Genomic DNA, 17,633 nt, shown 5'->3' with positions numbered 1-17,633 from the left:
TGATGTATTTGGCCATCCCTAATTTTAAGCAGGGGCCTCCAATTATCACCTTAGCAATCACACAGGTTCATATAAAAGAAAACCATTCTCCAGATATCTGGGCCCCAGACTATTTAGGGGTTTAAAAGGGAAGCATCGCCACTTTGAATTGTGCCTGAAAATGGCCTATCAGCCACATTAGTTTAAAAACTGGAGGGATACCTAGAGGGGTGGTGAACTATCCCTGGAGGTTTTCAAGGAGGGGCTTGTTCAGAATGCTCTGTTTTTCTGCATTAAGGAGGGTTTTTTGGCTATGAGATGTGTTCCATTTGGTTGGTTCAAGTTACAAAACCTACAGAACAGACACAGCATATCAAAACGAGGGTCAGAGCACTGTGAATCCACACACACAAATGTAACAAGTCATTGTGAGTGTGCCTTCTCTAGGAATTTACAGCTCTGTGGTCCTTAACCCCTTCATTTACTAACTAGCATAGATACTAGCATTGTTAGGTTTGACTGCCAAAACTCCCACACTTTTGCATCCCAGAAAACGTGATTTGTTTCTGAGTGCATCTTTGCGACAAAACCACCTATCTCTTTCTTAATGTTTTGCGATGGTTAAAGGTCAACAATCGTTCATTTTTTTAAAAAAATAATGTTTTCTTGAAATGCTTTCCATTGTAGTCAAAAAGAGTCTTTGCAAGATCAGGTAGAAGAAACAGGAAATGAAGAAGACATTAGCTGAAGTGATTTATGCTGATCTTCATCTCGCACTTACAAATGATTTATTAAATTCAGATTATGACAAAACAGCCTGAAGCGTACATCTCAAGCTTAAAGAGAGTGAAAAGCCAAACTATTTGCACTGAGGGTGTGGGTGTGTGCTCAGGATGGGTGGCTGAAAGAGGTGTATTGGGGGAGTGCTAGAACTGGCTCTAAGGGGATAATTGGAAGATGGGGGGTCTGGAAAATTGTTTCTGAGATGCTGAGAGTAAATTTAGAGAGAGAAACTAGTGCAGGAAAGCCATAAAAAGGATCCAGTTACTATCCCAAAAGACTTATAGATGAATGAGAGGCATAGGGGAAGCAATAATTCTAGACCAGGTGTGGGAATCTTTTGGGCTTCCACATGCTGCTGAACTACAGCTATCAACCCATTGTGGTCAATGACAAAGGATGATGGGAGTTCACCAACATCTGGAGGTTCAGAGGTTCCCCACGCTTGTTCTAGGCAAATTGGGTGCCAGACACGTAGCATGCAGGGACACCATCTGCAAGTCCAGGGAATTTTGTCTCTTGCTCCCCTTTCTGAATTAGATTTCACATGCTCACTTCTCAGGAAGACTCGGAAGGCCAATAGTAGATAGAGGCAGAGCCACTGATAGGCAGAGCCAACTCTTCTCCCTGCTGAGTTCCAAAGGGGGCAGCTCTGAGGAAGAGGAGGACGAGGAACTTGACAGCCAGAGCCACCTCCAGGACTAGTAGTAAGAAAGAAGGCAGGGCAGGAGGGGGCTGGCTGAATGCAGATTGAGGCTGGTGGGACAGTGTCCCATATGCCCAAATGGATCAGCCCCCACTCCTAGCACCTCTGTTTCTGCCAGCTCACTGCTTCTAAATGTGCCGCTGAGGACATTATACTCCACGGACTGGTTGAATAATCATTCCCTTATTTGAAGTGAAGCTTATTGGAAGTGAAGGAAAATACTCACCACACTCTTACAACTACTGCACATGCATGCTTTTTTCCTAATCTCCCTCCTCGGACAAGCAGCCAGCCCGGCAGGTTTTTGTTACACACCTATGTTAAATAATGTATAGCTAGATCCTTAGTTCAAGAAAATATGGAATAGTAAGTTTTCCTAGATTACAGGTTTTCCTCCACCAGTAGAAGCTTATTTCCACATTAGCTTCAGCAACAGTTTAATCCCTATCAGAGTGGCAGGGTAACCATTGCAGAAGTGTTTTATAACAAACCAGTGTTAACATGAGGTAGCATACTGTTGTTTGAAAGGCAAGTGCTCCTTAATATCCAGCATTCCATGAAGATCTAGTATGTTTGTGCATGAAATGTTGCTTTGACCTGCATCTACACTGTGGTGTATAATTCAGCCATACACTTTCAACAAGGTCAACGTAACATGAAAGTGTCATAATTTCTCTGGTGTTCCCTATTACCCTCAACGTTAATGTGGATAGTAAAAGGACAGATTAGTCAAAGAATTATTGCTCATATACCATACTTGTTCACCCATCATGTACACATTGGTGAGAAGTTGCTCTTGTGAATAAAGAATAAAGGCCAGCAGCACAGAACTTATTTTGAGCAGAGTCTCTTTGGAACCTCTGAGCTCAGCCCGGGAATCAATGTTCAATGGCAGATTCAATAGCCCACTAACACATAGAGCAATATGAAGAGGCTGCCCCTGAGCACCAGAAAGGTAGTTTTCCCCTGTCACTGATGAGTCACAATTGCTCCCCACACATATGAAAATAGGGGCCCATGATTTTTCAAATGGGCTTAAGCCCCGTCATCAACTGAACAAAGAAAGAAAGAAAATCAATGTTGTAAGCATACCAACCATGGTCTTCCAACAACCCTGATTGATTTCATTCCCTAGTCTGTCTTCCTCTCTTTTCAGGGCTTGCTAAGGCAGCTGGTCCTGTTGCCAGGATCTGATGCTACCTCAAGGATGTGCACTGGCATGAACTTTAATCTAGCAGTGCTCTCCATCCCTAAAATTCTGCAGGATCTCCCCGTGAAACCAGCGGGCAATGGACTGCTGAAATACCCTTACGGTCAGTAAAACAAACAAAATAGGTTTTGAGGTGCTTCCAACAACTTGCATTAGGAAACTATAGAGGAGAACAAGCTGGTAACCCTTCCAAGGGCAGAGAGAGAGCCTGGAGTTAGAGCAGATCTGGGCTGATTGACTTGCAGCAGCAGAAGGGTACGTTTCACTTTTGTCATATAATACTATTCTGTTTCGTTTCCCCCTTCAATAACATTGTGAGATTGATTCCTTGTAGTTAATGAACCTTTCTTCCTTGCGGACCTTTTAACTGATATACCGGTACATAATATATTGTACATTGTACAGTGTTTCTGTTGTCAAATGCAAAACAATATTTATTGTCTATACTTTGATGACAGCAACATATGCTTTGCCGTTTACTAGTAGAAAGGTGCCACCACAGAGAAGGCCCTGCTCCTTATCTCCACCTGCCTGACTTCAGAGGCTGGCAAGACTCAGAGCAGAACCTCTCCTGCAAATCTTACCATCCAGTAGTGTGTATATATGGGAGAAGAAATTGCATACATTGTAGAAGATTATGATTCCCGTCTGCCTCAGCCACCATGGCCAGTGGTCAAGGTTGCCAAAGAGATATAATTGAGTGTTATCAGCCCACTGGTGACATTTAATTCTGAATCCTCAGATGAACTCTCCAAGTGGTTTTATGTAAAGATGTTAAAGAGCTACGAGGGACAAAATGGGACTGTGGGATTCCATAGGAAAATTCCCAAGGGGAATTTTCAACAACAGTTCCACAGTGCAAGCTCCTAATTAAGCCAACTGTCATTGCTTAGTTTATGGTGTAATGAAACATTATACCCAGAGTGCTTCTAGATGAACTGTTCCTTTGCAGAAGATTTGGTTGTTATCACACACCACCATGGCTTGTTTATTGCTAACAAAGCCACAATCTGAAGTGGTGGTTTGTTGTTTTGCTTATGAATCTTGGTTTGTTTAACTATATCTTGGTGTTATGTGTGAACCCAGCAGCCTGCCTTTACCATGGCTTATTTGGTGACTTCATCTACAAGACCAGTGGTTCCCAACCCTTTTTTTGGCCATGCCCCACCTAAGCATCTCTAAAATCCTGATGCCACCCCCCCATAACATATAATTTTTATTATTCAAAAAGTGAACTATTCACGCGGAGGAAGCCTAAGGCCATTCACTGTTTATAACTCATTCTCAAATTGCCCCCCCCCCAAACTCAAAGACCATACTTGTCCAGTGGCAAATGAACACAGAGAAAAACATGTTTATAGCCAAGCATTATCTCACATAATCCAGTGCAGTTGTGTATTGATATCTATAATTGCATTTCTTGTAGTACCAGAGCAAGTATTTATTTGCTGCTAATTTGCTTGTGTGTTGTTGTTTTTAACTGTTATCATTCAGAAGCAGACATGAAGGTGACTTTGGGGTCTCGCCCTCCCTGTACCAAAAGTGAAAGTGGTCAGTTCTGGTTTAATGCTGCTCAGAAAGGGCTATTTATATGCAACGGGGATAAATGGATTTCCTTGCTAGAAGGTAAGCCTTTCTGGGTACCGATTGATTGGTTGTATTTCTGTTCCGCTTTTCATTCAAGTGAATCTCAAATCAGCTTACAAACAATAAATAATGAATTGGTTGGCCTCCGTCTGTCTCGGGAGACAATGCAGGAGTGTGCCTTTGGGGGTGAAGTCAAACCTTTGGGGAATTACAGCACCGGCTGTGGCAGTAAAGACCAATATGGGAAAGACATGTTTTGTTGCAGCTGGGGCAGACGAGGGTGTTTGATTGTCCTGGTGCAGGTGTACCATGGCATTTCTTCTTTCTGCACTCCTCCAAGCAGTCATTCCTCTTCTGGTCACTTTTGTGGTTGCACAACCTGAGTGCCTATCTCCAGGTGCTGTGGTCATCCGTAAGGGATTCTTGCATGGCCGAGTTAATGTTGCCAGCCTTCATGTCATATTTCCAGACATCTTTGTAACACAGGGTTGGTCAGCCAGCAGGCCTGGTGCCTGAAGCCAGTTCCTTGGGGATCCTGCCATCTTCTATTATGTGTACGTGTCCAAGGCAGTATAGATGTCAATGAGATAGAAGTGCAAACATGCTGAGAGGGGCTCAGCCACCATGTTTAAACTGGCTTATAGGCATCTGAGCAGAGAAGCTAGATCTAAATGTGAAAGGTAAGTTTGAATAGGATCAGGAGTAAGGGAAACCAGAAGGAATGAGAGGGGAATTCAGGCCCAAGGAAGAGGGTCACAGAAGGGGTGAGGAGGAGAAGATAAATCATTTCAGGAATGCTAATTCTGCTGGATCATTCTGCCTACAGAATCCCCTTATTAATGCCATTTGATTTCATAGTTGAAGAAAGACTGGACTATCTGGAAGAATACCAGAGTTTAGCTACAAATTCTGAAACCATGGGCATTGAGGTCTTTGTCATCCCTGACGTGGGGCTCTTTGCAGCTACTGCTAATCGGTACACTCCTCCAGGGTCAGCCATCTACAAATGGACGGATGAGAAATTTGTGGCATACCAAAATATCCCCACTTACCAAGCCCAGTCCTGGAAATTCTTTACTATCGGAAAAAAGGTAAATTGTAAGTTAATTTTCAGTATTACTGGAAACTCCACTATTCCCATCAGCTTTTCTCTCTGGTCTTTTTCTGACACCTCCCTTACCAGTTCCTTAACTGGCAGTTAACCCCCCCATCTGGCAGTCAACTCCCAACTGAATTGGAACCTTAAGCCATTAAGAATCTACTGTCATCCAGACCAATCGGATTAAATTTACCTGATCCAGGCCCCACCTAATACATTTGTAAAGTGATAATTCTCTCTCTCTCTCTCTCTCCTCTGTCCCCAAGAACTACTACTATGTAGGCTTGCAACACCGTGACAAATCAAGGCACTTTGATAAAGGTCACAACACATTTCCCCCTTCAAACACAAATAAATATACAGATATAGATTGAAATGGATATAGATATAATTCCTCCACACCTCCATACTGGTGTTCTTATTTATCTAGAACAGGGATGGGGGGAACTCCTTACCATTTGGCCAGCAAGGGTAGGAATTCCTTTGATTGAGGAAGGTGTATTCCTAGCTACCCATCAGTTTCAACTCCTCCTTGTGCTTTTCCTTCAGAACTCTGCAGTTTGAAGCATGGAGGGGGCTGTGTTTGAAAGTGCACTCCTACCCACCCATCAGCTGATAAATGGTCAGCATGTGCCTTGATCAAGGCTTTCAAATGCGCCCCCGCCCCGTGTTTCTTCAAACCATGATACTTCAAAGGGAAACATCACATGACATCAGTATCAGGTGTTGGGCAGGTGGGTAGCCCTGCCCATCTGTCAACTTTGGCCTGCCAGGGTGGAGAAGAGATCCAGCCCTCTGGCCAGAAAAAGTTCCCCACACTTGCTCTAGAAGAAGAGATTTGGAGCAGGCGGTTCTAGAAGACTTTAGCAGACCAAGAATCTCATACCAGAGATGTTTAGTGGCAAAGTGCAAGAGCTTTTCTAAGCTGACTTTCATTGCACTGCTGTGTCTTGCTCTATTGCTATTTATGAAATATGGCTTCTGTAGTGGTTTCACTATTTTATTGTAGGAAATTCTGAGAGCATTTTATGGAGTGTGCCCAATAAATATTCGAAATAAAGTATGTGTGGTCTGGGGTGGGGTGGGGGGAAGGATAGCATATTTTCACATTTTGAGAGTTTTTCCTCTCTGGAAAAGAACCTGTTGTGCTTACAGGCCTTCAAAGTAGGCCCCCTCTGATACAATGCACCATTGACAACATTCGTAGAACTGTTGGAAACTTCTGGAAAAGTCCTCTTTTCGTACTGCTTTCAGTTCTGCCATCACAGCACCTTGGATGTATGAAATGTTGGAAAATCTGTGCCCTTTCAGTGCAGATTTCAGTTTTGGAAAAAGAAAGAAATCCGATGGGGCCAGACTGGGAAAATATGGAGGGTGGGACAACTCAGTAACCTTAGTAACGATTTCACACAGAATATATGGATTGTTCTGTGCAAGAAGAGAAACTGAGCTGTTGTAGCTTCTTGTTTTTCAGATTTTCCTTGCAGTGGCAAATTTTGAAGCAAATGAAAGGGGTCAAGAGTTTTCTGTGATTTACAAGTGGAACTACAGAAAGGAGAAATTCACTGTGTACCAGAGGATCAACACATACAGTGCTCGAGACTGGGAGGCATTCGTCATTGATGGAGAGGCCTTCCTCGCAGTGGCTAATCATAGAAAAGGTATCTAGTTGCCAATGTACTTTTTTTTTAAAAAAATGATATTTATTAAGTTTCCAATAAACACATATAAACACAAATACAAACAACAATAAAAACATACCAACAAACAAAAACAAAACAAATATACTTTCAGACCTTATTTTCTAAACCTAATTTCACCGACCTCCTCATACCTCCCCCTTCTGTATTCTAATCTCATTTATCTTATCAGCAAATCCATTCCCATATTTCCCATATTTTTTTTTATTTATTCTATTCTTTTTCCTTAGTCAATGCCCCTGCAAACCACTAATTTTTAAACCCATATCTTTTTAGCCTTCATTAATTTTATAATATTTACTAAGATAGTCTTTAAACTTCTTCCAGTCTTCTTCCACGGTCTCTCTATCCTAGTCTCGGATTCTGCCAGTCATCTCTGCCAGTCCCATGTAGTCTATCATCTTCATCTGCCATTCTTCCAGAGTGGGTAGATCTTGTGTCTTCCAATACTTTGCAATGAGTATCCTTGCTGCAGTTGTAGCATACATAAAAAAAGTTCTATCCTTCTTTAACACCACATGGCTTACCATACCCAGGAGAAAAGCCTTTGGTTTTTTCAGGAAAGTATATTTAAATACTTTTTTCATTTCATTATATATCATTTCCCAGAAAACCTTGATCCTTGGGCAGGTCCACCAGAGGTGAAAAAAAAGTGCCTTCATTTTCTTTACATTTCCAACATTTATTATCTGGTAAGTGGTAAATTTTTGCAAGCTTGACTGGGGTCATGTACCATCTATAGATCATTTTCATAATATTCTCTCTCAAGGCATTACATGCCGTGAATTTCATACCGGTGGTCCACAACCTTTCCCAGTCAGCAAACATAATGTTATGACCAATATCTTGTGCCCACTTAATCATAGCCGATTTAACTGTTTCGTCCTGTGTATTCCATTTCAACAGCAAGTTATACATTTTTGACAAATTCTTAGTTTTGGATTCTAACAACTCTGTTTCCAGTTTTGATTTTTCCACCTGAAAGCCAATTTTCCTATCCAACTTATAGACCTCCAATATTTGATAGTAATGAAGCCAGTCTCGCACTTTGTCTTTTAGGTTTTCAAAACTCTGCAGTTTCCATTTATCATCCTCCTGTTCTAAAATTTCAGAATATTTTGGCCATTTAGCCTCCATATTAGGTTTTTTCAAAGATTTTGCCTCCATTGGTGACAACTACCTTGGAGTTTTGTTCTCCAACAAATCTTTATATTTAATCCAGACATTATACAATTGCTTTCCTGACAATGTGATTTTTAAAACCTTTATGAGCCTTGACCTTGTCATACCACAGATATGCATGCCACCCAAAAAAATTGTTAAATCCTTCCAAGTCCAAAATGTCTGTATTCTCGAGAAGCAGCCAGTCCTTTAACCAGCAGAAAGCTGCTGATTCATAATAGAGTTTCAAATCTGGCAGGGCAAACCCCCCTCTTTCTTTAGCATCAGTCAGTATTTTAAATTTTATCCTGGGCTTTTTGCCCTGCCAGATAAATTTAGAGATATCTTGCTGCCAACCCTTGAAACAGTCCATCTTGTCCACAATTTGCAAAGTTTGAAACAAAAACAACATTCTAGGCAATACATTCATCTTTATAACTGCTATTCGACCAGACAAGGAAAGCTTCAAGTTTGACCAAATTTCTAAATCTTTTTTAACTTGTTTCCAACATTTCTCATAGTTATCTTTAAATAAATTAATATTTTTAGCTGTCATGTTGATCCCCAAATATTTTACACTCTTAACCACAGTTAAACCTGTCTCATTCTGAAACTTTTCTTTCTCAATAGCTGTTAAGTTTTTCTCCAATACCTTAGTTTTTGACTTGTTCAGTTTATATCCTGCCATTTGACCAAATTCTTGCATCAGTTCTAATACTCTTTTAGTACTAGATTCTGGCTCTTGTAATGTAAGTACCAAGTCATCTGCAAAGGCTCTCAATTTATATTGTTTCGCTCCGACCTGCACCCCTTTAACCAGCTGGTCCCTTCTTATCATGTTTAGCAAAACCTCCAGGACCGAAATAAAAATTAGCGGGGAAATTGGGCACCCCTGGCGTGTCCCTTTCTCAATTTTAAGTTCTTCCGCAATCACATTGTTCACTATAAGTTTTGCCTTTTGTTCAGAATATATTGCGCCTATACTGTTTTCAAACCCCTGACCTACCCCCATACCATGGAGATTCTTCTTCATAAAAGTCCAAGAAATATTGTCAAAGGCTTTCTCCGCATCCACAAATAGTTGCCAATGTACAGTGACACCAATTGGCATGTGCAAAATCCCTTCCCTTTGCCATTGGACAACCAGAACCACCTGGCGTGCACCTGCTTTCCTTACATATGTTCTGTTCCTCTTAACAGCTGTGTGGCATGCATCAAGTCAACAGGTGCAACTTTTGGCATGGAAATGCCGTGATGAGGGAAAAGCTGCCCTTGATTAATTTAATCTATCTATCTATCTATCTATCTATCTATCTAGTCTATGCCCTGCTTGCAAGACACAGAGGACAAATACAGTGGATGCTGGGGTTGCAAACGTGATCCGTGCGGGATGCATGTTTGCAACCCACAGCATTCACAACCCCGTCTGTGTGTCTGTGCACGTGCGGGTTGCGATTTAGCACTTCTGCGCATGTGCAAAGCATGATTTAGCGCTTCTGTGCATGCGCAACCGCCAAAACCCAGAAGTAACCCATTCCAGTACTTCCAGGTTTCAGCGGTCCGTAACTCGAAAAAATGCAACCTGAAGCGGCTGTAACCCAAGGTATGACTGTATCTGAGATGACTTTCAAAGGGGATTAAATGAATGTGTATAGGGATAGGTCTGCCAGTCTCCACTAAACCACTGTTGCTCGGGGGAGAGCTACTGCATGGAGGCATCTGGTTGGCCACTGTGGAAAGCAGGATACTGGATTAGGTGGATCCTTGGTCTCATCCATCTAGGTTTGTGTTCTTAGGAGACTCTTCCACCAAAAGTCTCTCTTCAACCAAGAGAGATACTGCAAGGGATCACTGAAGCTGCTGTCACTGTAGCTATTACAATCAGCAGTCCAACTGACTGCAGCCTTCCCTTGTGGTGCTAATCAAGAGTTTTTGTAGGGTCTATAACAGGGAAATAATGAGTTGCACTCCTCTTTTGCCCCCACCTGCCAGGGTTCAGAGGCTGCTCAGCAATTCACTGTGTCCTCTTTAAATTAATAATTCCTATTGGCTAAAACCATTTTTAAACAGTGGGTGTCTGCTTCATTTTGCACCAGCTTTTTCATATTTGCATCTGTACTGTGTTTAGTATGTGGTTATACATACTTAGACCCTGGAAACAAATGGATGCTTTCTTGGTGTGTCAGGGCCTATGCAGTGTTAAGAGAGAGATTTTAAAAACCTGGATTTATGAAAGCAACCCTGGGGGTCCTCAATCCAGAGTGAGATTGCAACATGGCAGGATGTCGTTGTCATTTATTTATTTATTTTTAACCATTTCCCCCATGTTGTTTTCCTGCTGAAAATCATCCCCTTGTGGTTTCTGTCCCCCTGCCTAAAATTGCACAATAACGAATAGTAACTTTGTGAGGTATTTTCACCTGGGAAATGGGTCCCCTGCTAGAGTGTGGGCCTTGTCAGGTCCCCCACAAGGCCAGACTCTGGTGCTGTGCCTGAGAACAAACAACCGATTCTTAGTTTCCCACAAGCAGTATGCTAAACCTTGGATGAAAACGTGGCTGGTAGTTTAGATTTCAGGCATCTAGGTTAAAATTCTGCAACATTCCTCCAAACCATCAGAATGGTTTGTCACTTGGTATGGTTTGCACTTCACAAACTGAGCCAAAAAGCCAAAGCCTGAACATAGCTAAACCACAGGTTTGGGTTTGCCCAACGCATCAAGGCAACTAGAGCTTCATTTAACTCAGTGCAGCAGCACAATTGGGAAGGAGCACAGAAACCACAATCACCTCTCAGAGGCTGCACACTCACATGATTGCCTTGGGCTTTAGCATGGCTTGCAAGCCTGGCCTCCAAACTACAGTGGTACCTGGGTTACATACGCTTCAGGTTACATACACTTCAGGTTACAGACTCTGCTAACCCAGAAATAGTACCTCAGGTTAAGAACTTTGCTTCAGGATGAGAACAGAAATCGTGCTCCGGCGGCACAGTGGCAGCAGAAGGCCCCATTAGCTAAAGTGGTGCTTCAGGTTAAGAACAGTTTCAGGTTAAGAACGGACCTCCAGAACAAATTAAGTACTTAAGCCGAGGTACCACTGTAAAGTGGAACCTCCTGGAAGCTTTTTGGGATCCAAAATCATTTGGAGTGCCCATGAAATGACCATATGCTGCCACCCAGTGGAGTCTGTTAACATAATCCATGGAAATAACTGTTTTTCTAAAATGTGTTGTGTGGGAAGAAAAATTAAAATATATAGTTTCGGTCTTAGATTGAAGTAAACAGGGACAATATGGAAGTGAATGCTATTAAATCAGTCCTATTTGTACTGGGTCCCTCACTTGCTTTTGCAAAAAGGAAAATGGTGGTAGTGGTTGTGATTAAAATCTAATGCTTAGCTGACCAAATTCTTTATTCTTCATTCGTGTAATGCCTTACTCTCTTCCAAGTCCAGCCTTGCCATTAGGCAGGCCTCAAGCAGCTGATCTGAGGTGTCATTACTATATTTTTTATTATGGAGGAGGGAGAAGCTTACATCAGAGGGAATGTGGAGCATATGACCCCGCCAGCCCTATGTAGGCTTATTTATGGAATCCTATACATTCCATCCCATGCAAAAATTCCATTGTCTTTTGAAATCTTTTCAGGTGAATTGAATTATTAGCTCCCTTTTTGGTTCTTTATCTGGTCAAAAACGAGACAGTCATTTCCTTCAGCTTGTCAACAACAACAACAACCCTCTCACTTGACTCTCCTTTTCAGATAAAAACCTTGAGGTCAGTCTTTGACGTCTGACATTTTTTCTTCCTTAGGGAATAACCACAATATAGACAGTGTCATATACAGGTGGAACGCCAGGACAGGCCTTTTTGAAACCAACCAGACCATTCCTACCTCGGGAGCCTACGACTGGGAATTTTTCAGCATTGGGCCTTATTCCTTCCTCGTGGTGGCCAACACATTTAATGGAACATCCACCACAATCAACTCTCACATCTACATTTGGCTCAGTGGAGCCTTCCAGCTCTTCCAGTCAATACTGGTAAGATATTGAGTAGGAAAAACCAATGTAATTGTTTGATTGCTTGGGCAATGTATTTTGCTCTGAACACCACAGTGGATATACCCTATATAAGCATAGGGTAGGTGGGTGTGCTGATTTTTATACACAGTTCTGTATGCATGAAGCTGCACTGAATGCTGCCACTGCCACCAAAATGACATAGCCAAAGATTTCCCTTCCATTCATATAGGTCAGTACTGAAGTCTGTTGCACACAGGTAATGAAAACTGTACATGTAGATGTGACTGCAGATCAGGGGGATGCAAGTATAGCTGTGCATTGTGCAATCTATTGTCTCATAGTGCAGGTTGTCTTGAGTCACCATATACCAACTTTTGTGTTACTTGTTTTAATGGGACTGCAAAATAAAAGTGTGGGGTCATCCTTCCTTGATTTATTTTTCCCTTAGTGCTGATCAGCAGCATCACTGAGTATGCTAATTGGTCATATTAGCATATGTTAATATGCACAGGTACAGCTGTGTGTGTTTTTAAGTTCTGTTGGAATCTGTAACATTAGAGATTAAGTTCATTGGGGGACGGGTAAATGGCAAATAAAATCATGCTTGAATTCAGCCCCTTCCCCTCCCCCGCAACCTGATGCCCTCCAGATGTTTTGGACTGTAACTACCATAATAGCTGGAGCTGATAGGAACTGAAGTCTCCGACACTGAAAAGTTGGCATTTTTTTTACTTCTTCAAATGTAATGGGTTTTTCTCTGTCCCATCCTGAGCTTGGCTAGCCATCTTCTGGGACTTATGAGCCACCCCAGTCAGCAGCTGTTGCCTGAATGAGTTTGCTAAAGTGTTTGAAGGCAAAAAAGAGCAGGTTGTCTAAGGCAGGCAATAAAGTAGCAAGATAGGGCATGCTGCCCGTCCTGATGTCAGGGTGAGCTCACCCTCAGGCCACTTCAGTTCAGATGAAGGGAGTTGCTACTTCCCTGTTCCCCAGCTGCTGCCTGTGGTCTCAGGAATCACATGGATCTCCTTCCTGGCTCCTGCTCCCTTTGGGCCTCCATGCTTCGTCATGCGCAATTCCTTCCCACAAGTCCCCCTGCTCCTGTGTTACTACTGAGGCACATCTCAGTTGCCCTGGCAACCAGGCCAGCTTCCCAGCTGGAGATGGCAGCTGTGGTGGAGAGCATTCCGGTTGCCATGGCAATGTCACAGCTGTTCTTGGTCTTGCCATTCTGCAGTGCTCATCCCGCTGGCCCGGAGAGAGACACTTTTGGCCTCACCTTCCTCTTTCTGTGAGGCAATTGAGGTCACCACTGCTAAGCCTCACCAAAAAAAATGGCAGCGCTTGGGCCAGAGGCTCAGGCAAGTGGGGAACAGCAAGATACAGGAGGGGCTGATACAGTTCCTTGCCTGGAGCCAACAAAAATTTGGAGCTGGCCGTTGTTTTCCTTCATGGAATAATGCTTTAGGAATGATTCCTTATGATGGAAAGCTATTGGAAAATGCTTCACTGGGATAAAAAATGCACATGGATTTTTCTGGCAAGCAAGCTGCCTATGGAACTCTTAAATCTGCATCCATACAGCAGTTTATTCCATTTCCCCATTACCCTAATTGTTAATTTCTGCATTATATTTGAACTTCCACACAATGAAAAAGCCATTTCCAGGAATATAGAGCAAGTTCATAGATTGTTTCCATGTTGTTTGCAAGCAGGTTTTTTTTTATCTGGAAGCAAATTACATGGAGATGCTATACTTGCACTGTAGATTTCTAAAAGGGCTTGCTTTTAATGCCATGTGAAAGCTCAAATTAACAGTTAGGGAAATAGAATAAACTGCTGTGTGAATGCAGTCAAGTTCCAGTCTCAAGGAACTTTGAAGAATCTACATGGATTTTCAGCTTTGGCACAATATTTTCTGGCTACGTTCCTTCATAAATACATAGAAAACTGCTCTATACTGAGCCAGACCTTTTGTCCATTTAGCTCAGTGCTTTTAGCAGCAGCTCTCCAGGATTTCAGAGAGGAAGCTTTTCCCATTCTTACCTGAATCTGTCAGGGGTTGAGCCAGACACTTTCTTCAGGCAAAGAAAATGCTCTCCCACTGAGCTACAGCCTACGAAGTATTGCAATAGAAGAAAGACCATTTCCTTGTTGAGACCACCCATAGATCAGTGTAGATGTTCAGCAAAGGCAATCCTATTTCATGTGAGCTATGTTAGAAAATGGGTGGGTTTGCATGCATCATTTAACACAGCTCTGGAAATTGTGGTACTAGTTAAGAGCAGAGGACTGAGTTACATTTGTCCCTAGTAGAGCTGCTACTAAGATAATGTCCTAGTGCAAGGAAATGTCATGCATGAAATAAGAGAGCAGGAAGAAGCATGTGCCAGACATTCTGCTAGCAATATTTCCAATGGAACCCAGCTGTGCAGGAAGCAGAATGGAATGTGGTTTTGCATTCTTCATAATTGTGAACACCAGGGGGTTTCCAAGTAAAAACCAAGTGAGTGAACAGGCTGACATATCTGGACAACTTTCTAAAATTGGGACCCACACCAGACCTTCCTTCTCATTGCCAACTAACTGCTAGGTCTGCTTATGCAAGAGTTCCGTGGCTACTCAAACCCTCTTGTACACCAGGCTGCAGGGAAGAAACGTCATTCCTAGATCAGGAAGAAAGAAATGGTTTTTGAATGAGAGTGGCAGGGGAGGAGGGTAGCCCATCTTCATTTTGGTAGAATTTTCCTTTTAAAAAGGCGATATGAGCACTAATACGGAAAAGAAGAAAAGCATTCACCTTTTAAAAAAATAACCAAAAATAAAAAAAAACCCTAGCCAAAAATGTTTCCAAAATGGCTTGGGCATTTGGTGAATGGATTGGTGGTTGGAGTTTTCTTTTATTTTCATGAGCAGAGGTCACAGGAACTGGGCAATAAGTGCCTGTGGCAGTATCCCAATCACCTTACACCAGGGATGAGTAGCCTTTGGCTCTTCATAGCTTCATGGCTGGGGCTGGTAGGAATTAGGAGTCCAGTTGGAAAGCTGCAGGTTCCCCATCCCAGGCTTACACACACTACCCTCAGCCTTTATTAAGAGAGAGAAGAATCAGGTATGCAAGCAATTGTGGTTTGTCATTCAGTTACTGGCAAAATCAGTGTTCAAAGTCCAGCCTAAAAGGATGATGTCTGCACTGCTTGTTGCCAAAAGATTATGACAGTGGTGTTAATAAAATTCTTACTGTATGTAGAAGCCCTTAATGCAGGAATGGGGAACCTTTTTCAGCCTAAGGGCCACAATCACTCACGGGCCAGCTTCTGGGGGCCACATACCAGTAGTGGGTGTGGCCACAGGCAAAAAGTAGGTGGAGCAACAGTGTGGTTCTTGCCTTTGTGCAGTAGGCTACATTCAATCAGTGGCGTAGCGTGGGTTGTCAGCACCCGGGGCAAGGCAAGTAATTTGTGCCCCCTAACCCGTGGATTTGCGCCCCCTAACCCCCAGATGTTGTGCCCGGTGCGGCCGGGCCCCCCTGCACCCCCACGCTACGCCACTGCATTCAATCCATGTACATGAGATATTCTACATACATCTCTCCATCCAGACACAATTCAAGGACATATTCTAGCAAGGCAAAAACTCTCAAGGATGGGATGGAGCAAGGCCAGAGTGGGGCCGGGCCTGGCGAGGGTGAACGGCCTAGATAGCACCTTGAGGCCTAGACAGAGTGGCCTACAGGGCTGAATTTGGCCCCCAAGCCTGAAGTTCCTCACTCCCGCTTTAATGGAAACTGATGTACCTGTGCTGAATGGCTTCCCGGAGGGGAAGTCGAGGTCTGGATTATTCTCCTCCCTGTATTGTGTTGGATGCATTCTTCTGCAGTTGCTGCTCATTTTCTGCAAAGCTTTTCTTCACGCCTTCTCTTTTGGTCTAGACTTTTGGTGCTGCTGATTGGGAAGTCTTCCAGATCCAAGACAGGGTCTTCCTTGCTCTGGCGAACAGCTATGACAGTACAATTGTTACCCCAAACAACAGCTTTGCCATCAATTCTTCCATCTACGAGCTTAACATCACTGCACAGATGTTTGTCAAGTTCCAGGACATTCTTACCTACAGGTGCCTCCTTTATGTATTTCTGAAAACACCAGCTTTGTGTCATTTTGATAATGGAATGTGTTTCGGTCTGCCAGAATGTTTTGATTCTTTTTTTAAAAAAATTGTAAGACTGCGGTCTAAAATGTGTTCTTAAATTGATCTAGGCGGTCAAAATGTATCATAGAAAGATGAAAACGCTCACTTCTCTTAAAAGAGTCTGATTTGGGGAAATGATTTTAAAAATGTATTCTAAATAGTAAATGGTGAGAGGATGTTTTCCCAGGCAGTTATCCTGTTGTTGTAATCTCTTCTTGTTTGGTTGGTTTCTGTTGCAGTGCTGTGGATTGGGAGTTCTTTTCAGTTGGAGAAGATAACTTTTTGGTGGTAGCAAATTCATTTGATGGTGTGACCTTTGCTGTAAACAGCATCATTTACAGGTAAGTAGGTGCACAACCCCCGCAGTGTCATAGCTTGAGTCATACTTGATTACTTTCATAGTGAATGAAAGTGGAACTAGTAAAAAAGGTAGGTAAAAGGACCCCTGGATGCACTACTACTGGCGCACAGAGGACCTTGACAAGTGCCAGAGCACACGGAAAGGCCGTTTACCTTCCTGCCGCAGCGGTACCTATTTATCTACTTGCACTGGCATGCTTTTGAACTGCGAGGTTGGCAGGAGCTGGGACAGAGCAATGGGAGCTTACCCTGTTGCAGGGATCCAAACTGCCGACCTTCCAAGAGGCTCAGCGGTTTAGACCACAGTGCCACTTTATGATGGTAACTAATATAGGAAGGAAAATCAATCTGATCTCACCCTGTGGGGTCATGTTATTGTAAGGGTCTGGGTGCAAATGGATTGGAAGGGATCCAATGAGGTTTCAAGTTCTAGTCCAACCATTTTATTTTCTTGAAACTTCCCAGACAAATGTCACCTGCCTTTGTGTCATTGGTGGTTTTTATAGCTCATTTTTAAAAAAGTTTTATACCTGCATCTCTTTATAAACACAGTCTCGTGGCACATACTTATGTAAATACCATAGATCAAATATCACAGGCAGAATGTTCTTTTCACCTGCTTAGGTCACCTAAAACAAAATGCACTCTTCCCTCACATTCTACTTGGAATAATTAAAGGGTATACACGTGTGGACTAGCCCTCAATACATTGAAACATCAGATCCAGGAATTATCCCAGGAGCATGTCACTGGATACCACTGTTGATTAGTTAATATTTACCCTATAAGTACAATTTCCCAGACTGATGAGAACCCATGCTACCTGCCCGCAACACACTCT

The 17,633-nt window shown here is 42.7% G+C and overlaps 1 protein-coding gene across 2 annotated transcripts in view; it reads left to right on the top strand.

Annotated features, from left to right (window-relative positions):
* Positions 1-17,633, top strand: part of TSPEAR (thrombospondin type laminin G domain and EAR repeats) — a 38,018-nt gene that overhangs the window by 17,447 nt on the left and 2,938 nt on the right. For both annotated transcript variants that reach the window (XM_081910406.1, XM_081910407.1), the window contains 7 exons: positions 2,622-2,778; positions 4,170-4,301; positions 5,121-5,353; positions 6,836-7,022; positions 12,036-12,265; positions 16,176-16,357; positions 16,672-16,773. In XM_081910406.1, the coding sequence (XP_081766532.1) occupies positions 2,622-2,778; positions 4,170-4,301; positions 5,121-5,353; positions 6,836-7,022; positions 12,036-12,265; positions 16,176-16,357; positions 16,672-16,773 (1,223 nt within the window). The remainder of the gene's footprint in view (positions 1-2,621; positions 2,779-4,169; positions 4,302-5,120; positions 5,354-6,835; positions 7,023-12,035; positions 12,266-16,175; positions 16,358-16,671; positions 16,774-17,633) is intronic.

This window comes from Podarcis melisellensis (assembly GCF_964234715.1).
Source record: "Podarcis melisellensis genome assembly, chromosome: 5".
In the NCBI taxonomy this organism is placed as follows: Eukaryota; Metazoa; Chordata; class Lepidosauria; order Squamata; family Lacertidae; genus Podarcis; species Podarcis melisellensis.
This window is presented reverse-complemented; position numbering and strand designations above follow the sequence as displayed.